Source organism: Sturnira hondurensis, unplaced genomic scaffold (genome assembly GCF_014824575.4).
Source record: "Sturnira hondurensis isolate 20B ecotype Veracruz unplaced genomic scaffold, ASM1482457v3 Scaffold0005329, whole genome shotgun sequence".
NCBI classification, from domain to species: Eukaryota; Metazoa; Chordata; class Mammalia; order Chiroptera; family Phyllostomidae; genus Sturnira; species Sturnira hondurensis.
This window is the reverse complement of record NW_028077960.1, coordinates 2,654,028-2,670,386: the sequence shown is the minus strand read 5'-3', so window position 1 is coordinate 2,670,386 and position 16,359 is coordinate 2,654,028. Positions and strand designations below refer to the sequence as shown.

The following is a 16,359-nucleotide window of genomic DNA, read 5'->3' as shown; positions in this document are numbered from 1 at the left end:
TGCTGTTCTCACCAGCTGTTTTCTGCCACCTTGTTTTCCAAATCACTGATTTGATCCTCTGCTTCATCCACTCTATAGTTGGTTCCCTTAATATATTCTTCATTTAAGTTATTGTATTCTTCATTTCTGACTAGTTCTTCTCTTAAGGTTTCTATCTCTTTGTGTAAGTTCTTGCTGAGTTCACGTACTCCTTTCCTAACTTCACTGAGCATCCTTGTAACCAGAGTTTTGAACTCTATAGCTGATAGATTGATTTTCTCCCTTTTGTTTCGTTCTTTTGCTGGAGTTTTGTCTTGTTCTTCCATTTGGGAGATGTTTCTTTGTCTCACTTTGGCTGCCTCCCTATGTTTGTTTCTATATATTAGGTAGAGCTGCTACATTGCCCAGGCTTGGGAGAGTGATCTTATCTGCTAGGTGTCCTGTGGGACCCAGTAGTGCAATCTCACTGTTCACCTGAGCCAGGTGTTCCAGGAGTGTTTCTTGTGTGAGTTGTATATGCCTTCCTGTTGTGGTCAAGCCTTGATTTCTGTTGGCAAATTAGTCAGTGGCTGGCTGGCTGGCTAGGAGGACTGACCATGATGACTACAGCAGACAAGCTATTTTGTAGGAGCTCATCCCATGGAGCTGGAGTCTCTTTAGTGGGGCTCCAATGCCTGCCGCGTCCACCCTTTGGGTGTGCCATTTATTAATCTGGTGATGTTCTGGTGTGGTCTGAAGCTGGCCACCAGGTGTGTTGGTTCTGGAGGCTCTTGGAAGGGGTTCTGATGTAGGCCAATGCCAGCCACCATTTGTGCCTGGCTGGGGGCCACCTGGTGGGAGCTCTAAAGTAATATGCAGTTGATTGGCACTTGTGCAGGAGGTACCTGGGAGATGCTGTACTGCAAACTAAAGCTGGCTGTCACTAGTGCTGTGCTTGGACCCGTGGGTGGGCACCACAATGTGAGCTGAGGCCAGCAACCACTTGTGTTGGGCTTGTGGCCACTTAGTCTAAGCTATGTTCCAAGCCAACACTGACTGCAGCTTGTGCCAGGTGTGGAGCCACCTGATGGGTGTTACAATGTGAGAGGAGCCCTGTCACTGCTTGTTCTGGGCTTGGAGCCACTTAGCAGGAGGTACAGGGCATGCCAAAGCCAGCCATTGCTTGTATGGGGTTTGTGGATCTTTGAGAGATTTTAGAGAAGTCCCAGCATGGGCTGAGGCAGGCCACTTGTATGGAAAACCTCTGGAAATGGCTTGGGCTGAGCACACAGGTTGGGTGGAACAGAGTCTCAGGAAATCATCAGGGCAGGTGAACAGTGCTAGGTGGATCGGGAGCTCAGATTGGTGCCCAACTGCACCTGAGGGCTGGGTGAGGGGGGAGTTCAACAAAAGAGCAACGGTGCCCGCTAGCACTTTCGTCCCTAGAGAGAGCTGCCCTGACAACTGCCCCTCCAGCCCTCACCCCAAAGCTAGTCAGTTCAGTTCCTCCCCTTGGGTCCCTAGTGCTTTCTGAGCTGTTTTCCCTGCAAACTTAGAGCAAGTGAGTTGGTGAGCTAGTAAGTCTGTGCACAAGGTCCCCGAGAGGAATGCCTGGGCCCCCAGTAACCCTGTGTCTCACTCAGCTGCCACCCTTGCTTGTTTTCTCAGCCGGAAGATGTGAGAATTCCTCCTCTGGGCACTGGTGCTTCAGGCTGGGGAGCCCGGTGTGGGGCTGGGACCCATCTCTCTCCAGGGAGGACCGCTACACCCATCTTAACTGGAAGTGAATCCTTTTCTTCTTTTTTCAAAAAAAACATTTTTAATTGTGAAGTATAGCCCACATGTATAAAATTGCACTGAACATAAAAATGAAACACAACCAAGTTATAAAATAAATGCTCATGAAACCATCACCCAGGTCAAGAAATAAAACATCGCTGGAACCTCCTAGACACCTCTGCTCTCCTAGACAGGACCACTGTGCCAGCTTACTGTCTTGCTTTGCTTCTCTCTTTTTTTTTTTTTTTTTTTAGATTTATTTATTTGTTTGTTTTTAGGCAGAGGGGAAGTGATGGAGAAAGAGAGGGAGAGAAACATCAAGACGTGGTTGCCTCTCACACGCCCCCTACTGGGGACTTGGCTGCAACGCAGGCATGTGCCCTGACTGGGAATGAAACCGGTCATTCTTGGGTTTGCAGGCCGGTGCTCAATCCACTGAGCCACACCAGCCAGGGCACTTTGCTTCTTTATAGTGTCGTCACCTAACTGTGCCTTCCTAATTACTACAGCCTAGTAGTCCCTGTAGTTAACTTGAAAGGACATCACACCATATGCATTATTTCATGTATGGTTCTTTTGCTCAGTTTCCTGTGTGCGATTCATCCGTGTGTTTGCTTTGTGCTGTGGCTCCTCCTTTTTTGTCACTGTGTAATATCCTACCACGTGCGTCCCCACCTATCCCTTATTTCTGGCCAATAATTTCTTACTATCTTACCAGCTCTTTAATAGTTTTAAGAAGGTAGTTTTTACTTTGTATCCAGGCTTCCAGGTTATTTCTGGGGCTGGGAGTTCTGCACCACCCAGTGCACCATTACTCAAGGTAGGAGGCCGTGGCTCCTCCGTGCTGAAGCTCTGCTCTTCCAGCCTGATTCCACCCTTTTCCTCCCTCTTCTCTGACAGTTGCCCTGGGCTTGAGGCCTCCTCTCTCACCATTACCCCACCTTGGCCCTAAACCCCATCCTTCACTCTACTCGACACTGCCCCTGACTGTGGACATCTCCTCCATTCCAAGGCTTCACTCACACCCCTGAGGGGTGCCCGCCTACCCTGCCAAGCTTGACAACCATCAACTTTGTGTGGCCACCTCCACCTGGAGGCCACACAGGTACCCCACACTCTCCTCCCCAAGTCAGAACCTTCTTCCCCTCACTTCCTGCAGGTACCCCTCCCCCCGCCAAGACCCCAGATACTCCTCCTCCTCCTCCTCCTCACTGTCCTTCCTGCAACTCCTGCCCTCATCTCCATGCCCACTGCCTTCACTTGGGCAGGTCTCATTATGTGTCACTTAGCCCCCCCCCCCATTTATTCGGTGTTGAGCAACCAGAGGGGTCTTGTCACCTGTACCCCACAACCCCAGCTTAGACCCTTCAGTGGCCCGCAGGGCAATGTCCATGATCCTGAGACTGCCCTTCAGGACCATCTTCTGTCTTCCCTGACGCCTCTCCAGCCATACTCCTACCTCGCCTCCCCACACCCTGCTCCCCAGGAACTTGCCTGCTTTGTTCCTCATCACAGGTTCTCTCACCTTCCTGCATTTACTACAATGTCTCTCCTCTGCCAGAGAGACTTCTCCCACCCCAGGTAACACCTACTCATCTTCAAAGAGTCAGCTCAAATTATCACCTCCTCGAGGAAGCCTTCCTGGATGAACTCGCCTCTGGCACTAGCACTTCCTGTTAGTCTCTTCAGTGTAGGGGTGCGAGCAGCACAGGCAGAAACGGTCTGGGCTCCTCTGTGCCTCACGGCCCCAGCTGGGCACAGGCATGGCACACAAGGCTCACAGTGGCTCTCAGCGACTGTGAATGGCGGAGTGTTTATTGATCTTCTTCCAGCCTGGGCTTTATAACTCATCATTGGGACCTTGGGCACACCGCTGAGAGCTGGGGCCCTCACAGGGAGAGGGTGCAGTGGCCACTCAGGGTCAGTGCCCTGGAGGATGTTCTGCAGAGGGGCAGAACTACAAGAGGAATCTAAGATGTGGTGTCCTGTGTGATCTCAAGGCTGGGCTGTGACGCAGAATGTGGCCTTGAGTGGGGAGCCTCGCCCAGGCAGCTGGGATAGGTCAGGCTGCAGCCTCTCAGTCCAGCTGTGCTGCCCAAGGTTGCCTCTGAGTTCTGAGGGTGGGCAAAACTGGCGGGGGAGGGCTGCCGCCTCTCCAAGTCCCGTGGACAGAGGGTACTAGCCAGGGTAGAGACAGGGGGGGATAAGCCAGGACCAAGGCTCTTCTCCATCTTCCTGGGGAGACCTCACGCTCAGAGACCACCAGGCTGGGGGTTACGTGGAGGCCTGGGGGAGGTTTACAGAGCTAATGCCCAAGGATAGAGTCCTGAAGAAGCCGTGGCCCTTCTTCTAGCAGGAGCCACGTGGCTGAGGAGAAGACACCCACTGCATCTGGCCCTCAGCTTGCTCTGTCTGCCTGGGGGGCGGGTGTTAAGGACAGAGATTTGTTTACCCTGGGACTGCTGGGGTGAAGAACAATGGGACCCTAGAAAGAGCGGGCCCTGAATGGGAAGGGGGACAATCAAATTCATGGGGCAGGTGGCAGGGCCGACAGCCCCTTCCCCTGGGACTCCCTCCACACCTGTGTGCGCACATGCACACGGAGGGTCCCCAGTCTCCGTGCGATTAAAAATTGCTGGGTAGACCATGAAAGGACAGGTCGGGTTGTGGGAAATGGGCGGGGGGGGGGGTCTCTCTATAAGTAGCTCAGCAGGAGTGGAGGTGGGAAGGGAGGAATTAGAGTGTGGAGGGGAAGGGCTGGGTCAGTGTGCCTGAGGGGGAAGCTTATGGGGGCCTCCCAGCCGGAACTTAGACTTTGCGTCTGGTCCAAACTCAGGAGCTCACCTGAACCACGGCCATGAAGATCTCAGCCCTCCACCAGCGCACACCTAGATAAGGTGCCCAGACCACAGCGTCCGGCAGGGTTCTCCCTTGCCTGGGGCCTCCCTCCCTGACCCTTACCATGGGCAGGCCCCACCTGAGGAAGCAGCTGGTGAGCCAGCAATGGGGTCAGGCCGGCTTATTCACATCTGCTGATTTCACCCTGTAGTGGGCCAGGTATGGTGGGAACAGTGAGATGAGCCACACGCCCACCTCTCCTGACAGAGGAAGGCCTCAGCACATTAGCCTCTTTGAGGGGCAGACAGGGGAACCCCTTCTTCCACCTCCACCCCAAGGAAGGCAGTCTTGGCCTCAGGGACAAAGGGTAGAATGGGGTCTCCGGATGTCGGATGGACATTGGTACCTACATCGGCCGCCTCCTCCATCCGTGTCCCTTCATTTCTGTAGACAGATTCAGTCCAAGTCAAGCCATTCTTCCTTCCTCTGGAAGAGGCCCCCACCCCCCTCAATCGAGTGGGTGCAGAGAACACAAGTTTTACAGCAGAGGCTGGGTTCCAGTGCCAGCTCCACTGGAGGGCCCTCACAGCACTGAACCAGTGTGAGTCTGAGGGTGTTCTGAGGCATCGTGCCAGCCCTCGACAAGGATCAGTATGTGTGCCTGCTCATCCTCAGGGGACCCTGTGTGGAAGCCTCGCTGAACTGGGAAGCCTCCCAGGGTGCAGAGGCTGTGGTGAGGGCCTGGGAGCAGGACCCGCAGACGCGTTCCCAGCTCGGGGCTGAGAAGAGCCCATTGTTGCTGAGATCTGGGAGGGTCCCCAGAGGAGGGAACAATGTGGAGACTTCGTGTACTTAACCAAACTTGAGCCAGGATTTCATTTTTTATTTTTATTTTTTATTATTTTTTAAAATATATTTTATTGATTATACCATTACAGTTGTTCTATTCCTCCCTTCATTCCTCTCCACCCTACATACCCCCTCCTCCAACCCTTCCCCCCTTTAGTTTATGACCACATGTCTCAAGTTCTTTAGATTCTATATTTCCCCTACTATTCTTGCCCTCCTCCCTATCTATTTTTTACCTACCATCTATGCTACTTATTTTCTGTATCTTCTCCCTTCTTCTCCTCCTCCCACTCCCCTGTTGCTAACCCTCCATGTGTTCATTTCTATGGTTCCGCTCCTGACCTAGCTGTCCTCTTGGTTTGCTTTTGTTTTAGGTGTGGTTGTTAATAACTGTGAGTTTGCTGTCCTCTCACTGTTCATATTTTTCATCTTCTTTTTCTTAGATAAGTCCCTTTAGCATTTCATATAATAAGGGCTTGGTGATGATGAACTCCTTGAATTTGATCTTATCTGAGAAGCACTTTATCTGCCCTTCCATTCTAAATGAAAGCTTTGCTGGGTAGAGCAGTCTTGGATGTAGGTCTTTGGATTTCATAACTTGGAATACTTCCTTCCAGCTCCTTCTTGCCTGTAAGGTCTCTTTTGAGAAATTCACTGACAGTCTGATGGGAACTCCTTTGTAGGTGACTGTCCCCTTATACCTTGCTGCTTCTAGGAGTCTCTCCTTCATTTTCATCTTGGCTAAGGTAATTATGATGTGCCTTGGTGTGTTCTTTCTTGGGTCCAACTTCTTTGGGACTCTCTGAGCTTCCTGGATTTCCTGGAAGTCTATTTCCTTTGCCAGACTGGGGAAGTTCTCCTTTATTATTTGTTCAAATAAATTTTCCACTCGTGGCTGTTTCTTTCCCCCTTCTGGTACCCCTATAATTCGGATGTTGGAACATTTAAAGATGTCCTGGAGGTTCCTAAGCCTCTCCTCATTTTTTTGAATTCTTGTAACTTCACTTTTTCCTGTTTGGGCATTTCTTTCTTCCTTCTGGTCCACCCCCTTGATTTGAGTCCCTGTTTCCTTTCCATCACTATTGGTTTCCTGTGCATTTCCCTTCATTTCAATTAGTTTAGCCTTCATATGTTCCTCTAATTTATGACTATAATCAACCAGTTCTGTGAGCATCCTGATCACCAGTGTCTTGAATTGTGCATCTGAGAGGTTCGCTATTTCCTGGTCACTTAGAGTTACAGGCTCTGGGGCTTTGAGTTCTTCTTGAGCCATAGTTTGGATTGTTTGTGCTTGTTACATATGAGGAGCAGAGCCCTAGGTGTTCACTAGGGCTGGGCGACCCAGTCCCTAGGTTGTGACACTGTATGTGGGGGCGGGGCCAAAGGAAGGCAATGGCAAGCACCCTTTGCTTCCTCTCACTGCCACCATGGTTTGCACAATTCGTCCCACTGCTCGCGAATGTGCGACCGTGGTCAGCCGCTGCTGGGTTCGTTGCTGGGGGCTGTGCGGTCCATCTCACTTCTCACTCCCACCATCCCAAGCCCTCACTGGGTCTGCCGGCACTACCCTGGATGCCTGGGCGCCTGGGGTCAGGGGATCCTTCCTGCCTGACCCTGCTCCGCTGCTGGCTCCGCCCCTCTTACCCGTCCAGTAGAACGGTTCCTGGTTGTTGGACTTCCGTATAGTTCAATTTTCTGTTCTTAGGCTGCGTCTTTGTTCTCCAAACCTTTGTTGTATTCAAACTTGGTTGTGGGAGAAGGCACAGTGTTCCCACCTACGCCTCCATCTTGGCGGAAGTCCTCTGGCATGTGATTTTTAACTTCACCTGCTGGGATGGCATTCCCGCCGGTGGCAGCTCCAAGTCCATCATGCTGAGCTGGGGACGGTGCTCTGAGGCTCTCCGACGGCACTCCTGCCTCAGCTGCCCAAGCACCGCGTGGACCAGGAGGCGCTGCCGGCGGCGACTCGTACAGGCTCCCCAGCTGGGATTTCATTTTTTAATTTGCTAAATGTTTTTACCTTATCTAAGCATGCTTTCAGACAAATGCACAATACATGAGTGTATTCACTGTGGTGACTTATGACGAAGTACATGGTAAATGCTCAATGAAGCTCAAGAGGCAGAGCATTTCCAGCAGCCCCAAAGCTCCCTGGTGCCTCCCACTCCCACGCTGCCTCCCCCAGCGGATCTCATCCGCTGACTTCTCGCTTTATTGCTTCAGTTTGTCTGCCTGTGAACCAAATCTATAGGGAATCCTAGAGTGGGTATTTTTGTTGGATTTCTTTTGTGCATGATGTTGAGATACCTCCTGTGGTTTCATGCAGCTGACCTTGGCCCCTTTGTGTGGCTGCGCAGTACCCACTGCGTCACTCTCTCTCACCGTCCTGCTGTGGTGGACATTGTGTCCTGTCCAGTGTGGGGTTATTGGGAATGAGACTGGTAGCAATGTTCTTCCCCAACTTCTGGATGCATTCACGCTTGTGTTTATTGGGTAAGTACTCAGACCATTGCTAGATCATAGGCTCTACGTGTGTTAACTTTGATAGTATCCAGCATCCACGCAGACCTCCAAAGTGATGAGGGGGCAGCCGGGAGGAAGAGGAAGCAGCCACGGCACAGAAATGGGGTGGGATGAGAACAGCTCCCTCGAGGGCACACCTGCCCCTGCAGGCCCTGCACCAGCTGTGCACACACGCTGACTCTGAGCCCCGAGGCTCCTGCACTGTCCTGCGTGAGGAATCCGGGGCTCGGGCAGGAAAGGGCCTGTCTGAGCTCGCTCAGTGAGTCAGCGGCCAGGCTGGACTCTGACAGGGGCCTGACCACAGAGCCCTGTGTGTGTGTGGTCTCGGGGCTGGCACCTACTTAACGGGGCTGTCTGAGGACACCAGATGGCAGATCTGGAGGAGACAAGACCTGGAACTCCACTGGGGCAGGGGCTGAAGAGAAGGACCCTGCACTGGCACCAGTTAAAGGGAGTCCAGCCAGAAGGCTAGACAGCAGCAGGTGACAAGTAGCGTCTGATGAGCCCCCACTGTCCTTGAGCTCCTCCCCGAGAAGCCAGTGACCCACCCTGCAGCAGGTTGGTGGCGGTGGCTGGGAGCCATGCCACATCCCCAGTCAGCATGAGACCTAGGTGGAAGCTGGGGGCAGAACTCTGCTTCCAGGGGACTGGGCCCCCCCCCCACTGTTTTAGGAGCCCCGCCCCCACAGGCAGGTCCTCCACAGCTGCAGGGAGGCCCAGCCACCAGGGCTCAGCTGTCTCCCGCTGACTCCAGTCTCCTCCTCCCACCCCCCTCAGAACCCCACTCCCAGCTCCTCCCCCCGTGCACCTTTCTGGCTTCAGGCCCCCCTTTGGGGGCCCTCCGTTATATCTTGTGCTGTTTAGATTTAANCTCTGCTTCCAGGGGACTGGGCCCCCCCCCCCCCACTGTTTTAGGAGCCCCGCCCCCACAGGCAGGTCCTCCACAGCTGCAGGGAGGCCCAGTCACCAGGGCTCAGCTGTCTCTCGCTGACTCCAGTCTGCTCCTCCCCCCGTGCACCTTTCTGGCTTCAGGCCCCCCTTTGGGGGCCCTCCGTTATATCTTGTGCTGTTTAGATTTAAGAAACTCCCTTTGTGAATTTTTTTCTAAATAACCAGAGGGTATTGCTCATTATATAACAAATGCATGTAAATGTAGCTTATTAATTCTCTCATGCATACATAAGGTCAGGCATAATTTTTCCCCAGATTGAGATCATACCAATGATTTTCTAAGTAACCTGTTTATCACTTCCCAGTATATTGTAATGCTTCCACGAGGGGCATCACGGCAGGGCTGCACAGAACTTAAGAACACGGACTCAAGTGCCCGCAGGCGTGGGTTTCAGACCTCGGCTCTGCTGTTCAGTTTTGTGACTGAGAAAGTCACTCACCTGTCCGAGTCTGGGTTTCCCAGCCGGTAAAATAAGGATGATAATGGCACTGGCCCTCACGGGCTTGCTGTGTGCGCTAAATGGGGGAGGCCCTCCTCCCCCGCCCCTGGACACAGTGAAGCTCAGTGAACACCGGATACTAGGGTCATCGTTATTCTTAAGCTAATGTCAGAGCCTGGCATCCTGGCCCCACCTCCACCCCACATCTTGGAGCTAGATCCCAATCCTGGCTTCTGATTCGGGCCCCCAGGCCCACTCTGTGTCCCTCCTGATCACAAGGATTGCCGGGGCAAGGCAGGGGTGAGGGGACTGGTCCCTGGGGTCAGTTCCCAAGTGGCATCCATTGGGGTTTCTGAGAGGTTCTCCCCTGAGTTCTCAGCGGCATGAAAAAGGAGAGGAATTAGAAGGGGAGAAGGAACGGGGGGAAAGGCAGGGAAGAGGCCCTGGAAACCTGGCTCCAGGCCCTTTTGAGCCTCTGTTGCTCTGAGTCTTCCTCGCCTGGTGTCTGAGCCCCAAGTCCCCTGTCTGGCATCACAGGGAGAGATGGGACCTCTGGGAGGAGAATGTGAGTGACTTCCCTCACGTGGCCAGAAGGGGTGCAGAACAAGTCACAACCACCCCTCGGAGGAGCTGCCGAGACTTGAGGGCATTCTGTTCGTCGTTCTTGGGGTTGACCCCTGACTCCCACGGGTGGGTGCAGATGTGGGCCAGAGGCTCAACTCTGAGCTCTGGGATCCACAGGAGATAAACAACTACCGGCGAGCCATAGAGACGATGGCTGAGGACATCCTGGCGCTGCGGAAACAGGCCAGTGTCCTGAAGGCAGAGAACCGCCTGCTGAGGAGCTACCTGACCCAGGAGGAGAGGGAAGAGGAGCAGGACACTGCTGACCAGACCCAGATGCTGGGTGAGGGCGTACAGGCTACTGGGGGCAACCAGGTGCCCACCTGAGCCTAGGCTCTTAATTCTGGGGCAAAGTGGAGGGGAAGCTTTGCCAGGGGTACACGTTACTGGACACAAGCTGACAGAGCCAGCTGGGCCCTTTCCACAGTGGGAGACGGAGTCTGGTCCTGTCTCAAGCTCTAGGACTGAGGGAGACACTGGTCCCCACCCCCAAACTGTTTTGATTTAAGCTGGAAGGTGCCCCTTGCCTAAGCCAGCTCTCCACCTTCCCCCACCACAGGATACATGAAACAGAAACTGCTGCTGAGTGAACTGGACATGAAGAAACTGAAGGGCAAGGTGCAGCATCTACAGAATGAGCTGATTCGCGTGAGCTGGGGCTTGGAGGTCAGAGGACATGGGGAGCTAGGGTGGGAGTCTGTGGAGAAGCACCTGGGAGCAGAAGGGGGAAGGGCTTAGAGGGCCAGGGGCCAGCACAATGGAGGACTCAGCAGAGGAGCCTGGGGTGGGGCCTCTAGGCCAAGGGTAACACCCAGGGGAGTGTTACTCCTGGCACCTTTCCTTCCCACTCTCCCTCTTTCCCCTCCCCCACCACCAGAAGAATGATCGAGAGAAGGAGCTTCTTCTCTGGTACCAGGCTCAGCAGCCACAGGCTGCACAGCTGAAGCGGCACCAGGACAAGCTGCGGAAGGTGACAGCGCTGGAGGAGACCGTGCGGCACCAGGAGAAGGCAGGAACAGGGTCAGACAGCTGGGGGCCAGCCAGGGAGGGAATGCGTGGAGCCCCCAGCCTAGCCCAGCCTCTGCCTCTGCCCCCCAGGTGATTGAGAAGATGGAGCAGGTGCTGAAGGACAAGCTTCAGGAGAGGACTGCGCCCCCACCCAACAGACTCCCAGAGAAGCCCAGCAAGGGTGAGGCTGCTCCCCGGGTGTCAGCTAGTCCCTTGGAGTCCCTGCCTCCTGGGGCTTCCCAGTTCCAGGAGCACCTTCCAGTTGCAGCAGATGGTGGCACCCCCCTCCTCACAGGTCCTCACGCTCTTCTCCTCCCAGGGAGCCCACAGGACACAGTGTGCAAGGCAGGCTAGAAAGATGTAGGGGAGAAGCCCTGCAGACCAGAGCAAGCAGAAGGGGGCTACCTAGGAAGTTCCTCATTTCTTAACTCCAGGACCCTTCAAATTATTTCTTCATCTCCCATATTTCCAAAGAGTCTGCTTCTATAAAACAAACAAACAGGCCCTGGCTGGAGTAGTTCAGTGGATGGAGCGCTGGCCTGCGAACCACACGATCACGGTTCGATTCCCAGTCAGGGCACATGCCTGGGTTGCAGGCCAGTTCCCAGCAGGGGACTCATGAGGGGCAACCATATATTGATACTTCTCTCCTTCCCTTCCCCTCTAAAGATTTTAAAAAAACAACAAACAAACAAACAAACACACTTTGGGTAAATCAGTGGTTTGTTTTCTCCATTGGTGTTAACCAAAGCTCCCTAGAACTCCCATTCGGAGGTGGCTCTAGCAGGAGAGAACCAGGTTCCCCATGCCAGGCCCAAGCAGAGAACCTCCCTGAGCCTGACTGCGCAGCCTCACCAGAGGCCCCTGTGTGCCCAGCCTGCACTCAGCCTCTACTGCATGGGGCTGGGGGTGGCGGGCATTTCTGAAGACCTGCCCTTCAGGAACCCTGAGGTCACCCGGGAGTGGAATGAGAGACAAAAAGGCCACCTCGGGAGGGGACTCAGCTGGAGCAAAGGCCCAGGGAGTGGCCATGCCAGAAGCAGAGAAGGGGGAAGAGACAGAGAGGTGAAGAGCTGCAATAGACCCAGGACAAATGGCTGGGGTAGGGGGTGGGAGGGCAAACATTGGGGTCAGATGCTAAAGAGCAGAGAAAGAATGCCTGAGGAGTATGGGCCTGATCCCACTGGCAGTGGGGAGCCATCGAAGGCTTGGGAGCAACGGAGGGGCAGAATGGAGCAAAATGCTGGGGCAGATCAGACCGGGGACATGGAGGTAGGAACACCCCTCTCACAGGCATCTGTGGCCATTTCACGTGCTGTGGACTTCCCTGGGTCCTACAGGAGAGAACCTGCCGATCGACCAGTACACAGCGCTGCTGGCAGAAAACTCAAGGCTGCAGGCCGAGCTGGATAAGAGCCGCCACCAGTCAGCCCCCGTCGCTCCACAGCAGCAGCAGGCCCTGCCGGTAAGAGCCACAGGCACAGGCTTGGCCTGGGCCTGCCTGCGCGGGCCAGGAACTAGGCTTCCCAGGGTCTCCAATGTGCCTGGTGTCTCCAGGAGTGTCAGCCCTCGGGCCTCGCTCTTTCTCCTTGGGGAACACACATGGGTTTGAAAGCTACACCTTGACCCTTATCTAGCATTCTGAGAGAAAGTGAGCCCTTGCTGGGCCTGGACCCCTGATTCCTTTGGGCACCTGGCTGGCCTCTACTTGGGCTCCACACAGACCTCTCAGAAACTCCAGTATGAAGCATTTCCTGAGATTGGTACAGCCTTAGAGAAAGAACCCTTTTCCACCTTCCCAGATGGACCCCAGGGAGTTGGGAGCAGGGGACCCGGCAGAGAGGCTGCAAGAGACGATGGCCCAGGCCACTCCAAAGGCACAAAGACCCTGCCGACACAGAGGGGTTCCCCAGGCTCCAGACATGCCCTGGCCCCACTGTACTTCTGAGGCTGCTACAGGTGCCCTGCCCTATGCAAACCCAAGACAGGACATTTGAATTACAGAAGGGGAGTGGCCCAGGGCACAGGGGAGTTTTTCTCTTCATCCCAGGACTCGTGGGAGGTGAGCTGTGTTTGAAAGCACAGCTAATGTGTGGACATCCAGACACAGTGCCGGGGGCAGGGGGGCCTTGTTCCACAAAGAGGTTCCTCGCTTCCTGCACCAATGAGCACTCCCTTGTGCATTTCCCATTTAAAAACTGATGTGCAGAAGCCATGTACCCAAAATCTGTGTGGAGAACAGCTGTGGGGAAAAAGCACAGGCCATGCCAAGTCTGACCTTTAGGAAGAGGCTTCAGCCCTGGGTCTGAGCTCTGCACAGGAGAGCTGAGTTCGGAACTCAGACCTGGCTGGTTCCTCGCTCAGCAACTCCCGGCCTCCTGCGCTCACACGGCCCCAGCCCCCAGCTGGGGCCATGCGTGAGTTTCTGCTTTGCTTACAGGATCACCTGGACAACACTTCAGACAAGTTTAACCTCCTGGCCAAGCTGGAACAAGCTCAGGACCGGATCCTGTTCCTGGAAAGACAGGTAGCTGAGGCAAAGCCATTGGTCAGGCTGGACAACCTCAGCACTTGGTCCATGAACAGGGTTGGCACTCAGTGTATGAGCAAGGTCAGGGCTCACTGTGAACAGGATTGGGGCTCAGTGTGAGCAGGGCCAGGGATCACTCCGAGCAGGGCCCGGGCTCGGTGTGTTACTGGAACTCAGGGAAGATCCATCTGAGTCTTAATCAGACTGTCACTTGGCCCCTCTGCACTGGACTGTGCCACCCCTGGGGTCTCTTGGGAAGTTCACGTTGCCCAGGGTTTTGCTTTCTGCCCGAAGAGTAGCTCTGGTTTCAGCTCTCAGAGGTGGGCCCCGTTAACTAGGGGTTCCCCACCTGTCCCCCTCCTTGGTGGCAGTTAGAGGACTCAGCTCGCCGCTGGGGACGAGAGAAGCAGAAATTGACCACACAGCTGCAGGAGCAAGAGCACGGCCTGGGCCCCCCCTCAGACTCCGTCACCACAGACCGGCCAGTGAGTGATCCCTCTGGAATTTCTCCCTGGGATTCGGGCAGTGGAGCTGGCAACCCCCACCCTGAGTCCCTGGCCTTGAGAAAGACTGTCCAGGGACAGCTGTCCCTGGCCAGCTCCCCAGCTGGAGTTCAGAGGACAAATCTCAGCCTCTACTCTATTACCAACAGAAGAAGTCCTTGCCTTTTCTCGATTCCTGACCTCTCTAAGGGGACTAGGAAACCCTGCCAAAACAACCTCCTCCCCCACAACGGTGGTGAGAATGAACAGGGAGGTGGCTGTGGATGAGGTGGTGCCCACTTGGGCACCTCTCGAACACCCTGGCACTGGTTGTGCTTTAGGACTGGATTTGCTCGTACTCAAAGTAGCCGTGGCCACCACCCAGCTCCACAGTGCCTAATATTGTCCCATAAGCACACCAATGTCGGGCAACGGAAACTCTGCAGACCTGCTAGAAATTGGGAGTGTGTTGCCAGAGCGAAGCATCGCCAGCTTCCCCAAAACAAACAGACCTGCTCACAATTGTCCCTTCAGCTCAGGCCCGGCCACCCAGCCCCCAACACAAAACCCCTGATTGCTCCTGCTCTTGAGCCGTTAGCACGCAGCTCACTTCCAGGCTACCAGCGAGGCCTTTAAATACAGGGGAACTGACGGGAAACATAGGGATTCCTTTGCAAATTCACTTGCTGGGCCCTGGAGACTCTTGGAGAAATTGGATATGACCTGTTGTGGTTCAACAGGCTTGGAAATCTTTGGGAAGTCGTGGCCCTCTAAGACATGGCTTGTTAGGCAAGTTGTATTTGAATGCCCACCCCCAACCCCTGGGCAAGGTGGGGACAGGGGGGAGAAGGGCAGACTCACCTCACCCTGCTTTGCACAACACAGAATCCCTCGAACGACGCCAAAGACTACAAGGAACCCTCAGAACTGGACCCCTTGATGCCCAGCTCAGAGACTAAGTCCATCAAGCCCTCAAACTCCCAGCAGACCTGAGTTCCAGCGGACCTGGGTACTGGGGCAGCACCTTCACTGTGTGCTGGGGCATCTCGTCTCCACCCCCTAAAAATGACTTCATTAAATGTTGTAAGTCAGAGAACACTTGCCTCTCCCCTGGATCAGGGTGGCCTGAGTGGCCCAGCTTCCTCCTCCCAGACCCCGTCTTGCCCCTGGGCCCTCTGCTGCAGTACAATAGTCCTCTGCCTGTCCCGGGAGCTACCGTCTTTGGAGAGCCGAAGGCCACAGTGGACCAAGGAGGGCAGGGACAAAAGTCCTTCTGACGTGGGAGCCTAGGAGACAAGCTTCTTCCAGACCTCTGGAAGAAGTGAGATCACCAGAGTCCAACTCTTTTGGGACATGTGAGGGAGGCTGGGACTTTCTACCTGCCCCCAAACATCTACCCCAACTACAATCTCTCCTTTGAAGTTTGGTTTATCTGTGTCTCAGGAAGGGAAAAACTTGAAGCCTGCCCGTGGCAATCATTACATGTTAGTGTGAAATAGCCCATTAACCAGGGCCAGGCTGAGCCTGCCATATTTTAGTCAATGCAGCCAGGGACAGGAAAGCAGGTGGCACTAAAGGGAAAGGGTCCGCCACAGAGAGATGGCCTGGGTTCTAGCTGCAAGCATGCTGTGTGACCTTGGGTGACTCAGGCAACCCTCTAGGCTTCAGTTTCCTCCTCTATCCCACGCAGACCTTGACGTCTCTGATGGTAAGGCCCTTTCCAGCTCTAACATTTCTGAGTCAAAGGCGACTCTGAGGAGAGAAAGGAAGCGGAAAAGATAGGGAGAGACGAGGAAGAGAGCTGTGATGGGGAAAATCAGAGAGGCTCCAACAGTGGATTCAGGGTATGCAGATCCTCGTGGAAGACTTCAGGCTGGCTGGGCTGCTGTCCTGGGCAGCGCTAGCTCCCCTCTCTGCTGGCAAGACTCAGACTCAGGTAGCTGAGGGCCAGGAAGGGTCAGGCACCTGGTTCAGGTCAGGAGTTATAGAACTCAGAAGGGGAAAGGGGCCCAAAATTGGGACCAGTGTCAGGCAGTTCAAATAATGGACCAAAGATTCTGCTGCAGTCTCTGTGCCTTCTGCCCAGAGCTTGGACAAGTGGGCATGACCCCCCAGAGAATGATGTTGAGGCCTTGAGGAAGCTCAGAGAAGGGTAAGGTGGGCCAGAGGAAGCATATTGGCCTTTTGTCCCCAGGGTCAGCCAGCTCACACCAGCCCCTCATCCATAGGCCTCGGCCCTGACCATGTCTAAGACTCTGTCTGGCTAGACCTTGGCAGGAAGTCCTCATGACCCCACCTGGAACTCCTACCCACAGTTCAGCCCCCAGAGCACTGCACGAGCCTCACCTCTGATAGGTGGGCCTTCCCCAGAACCCAA

At 54.5% G+C, this 16,359-nt stretch overlaps 1 protein-coding gene across 1 annotated transcript in view; it reads left to right on the top strand.

Moving 5' to 3' along the window:
- Positions 1 to 15,078, top strand: part of CCDC33 (coiled-coil domain containing 33) — a 122,829-nt gene extending 107,751 nt beyond the window's left edge. Inside the window, exons 12-19 of the mRNA XM_037046905.1 lie at positions 10,080 to 10,245; positions 10,522 to 10,610; positions 10,840 to 10,971; positions 11,061 to 11,186; positions 12,295 to 12,435; positions 13,411 to 13,497; positions 13,872 to 13,985; positions 14,868 to 15,078. Of these exons, the coding sequence (XP_036902800.1) occupies positions 10,080 to 10,245; positions 10,522 to 10,610; positions 10,840 to 10,971; positions 11,061 to 11,186; positions 12,295 to 12,435; positions 13,411 to 13,497; positions 13,872 to 13,985; positions 14,868 to 14,975 (963 nt within the window). The 3' untranslated portion in view covers positions 14,976 to 15,078. The remainder of the gene's footprint in view (positions 1 to 10,079; positions 10,246 to 10,521; positions 10,611 to 10,839; positions 10,972 to 11,060; positions 11,187 to 12,294; positions 12,436 to 13,410; positions 13,498 to 13,871; positions 13,986 to 14,867) is intronic.
- Positions 15,079 to 16,359: the final 1,281 nt, after the last annotated feature.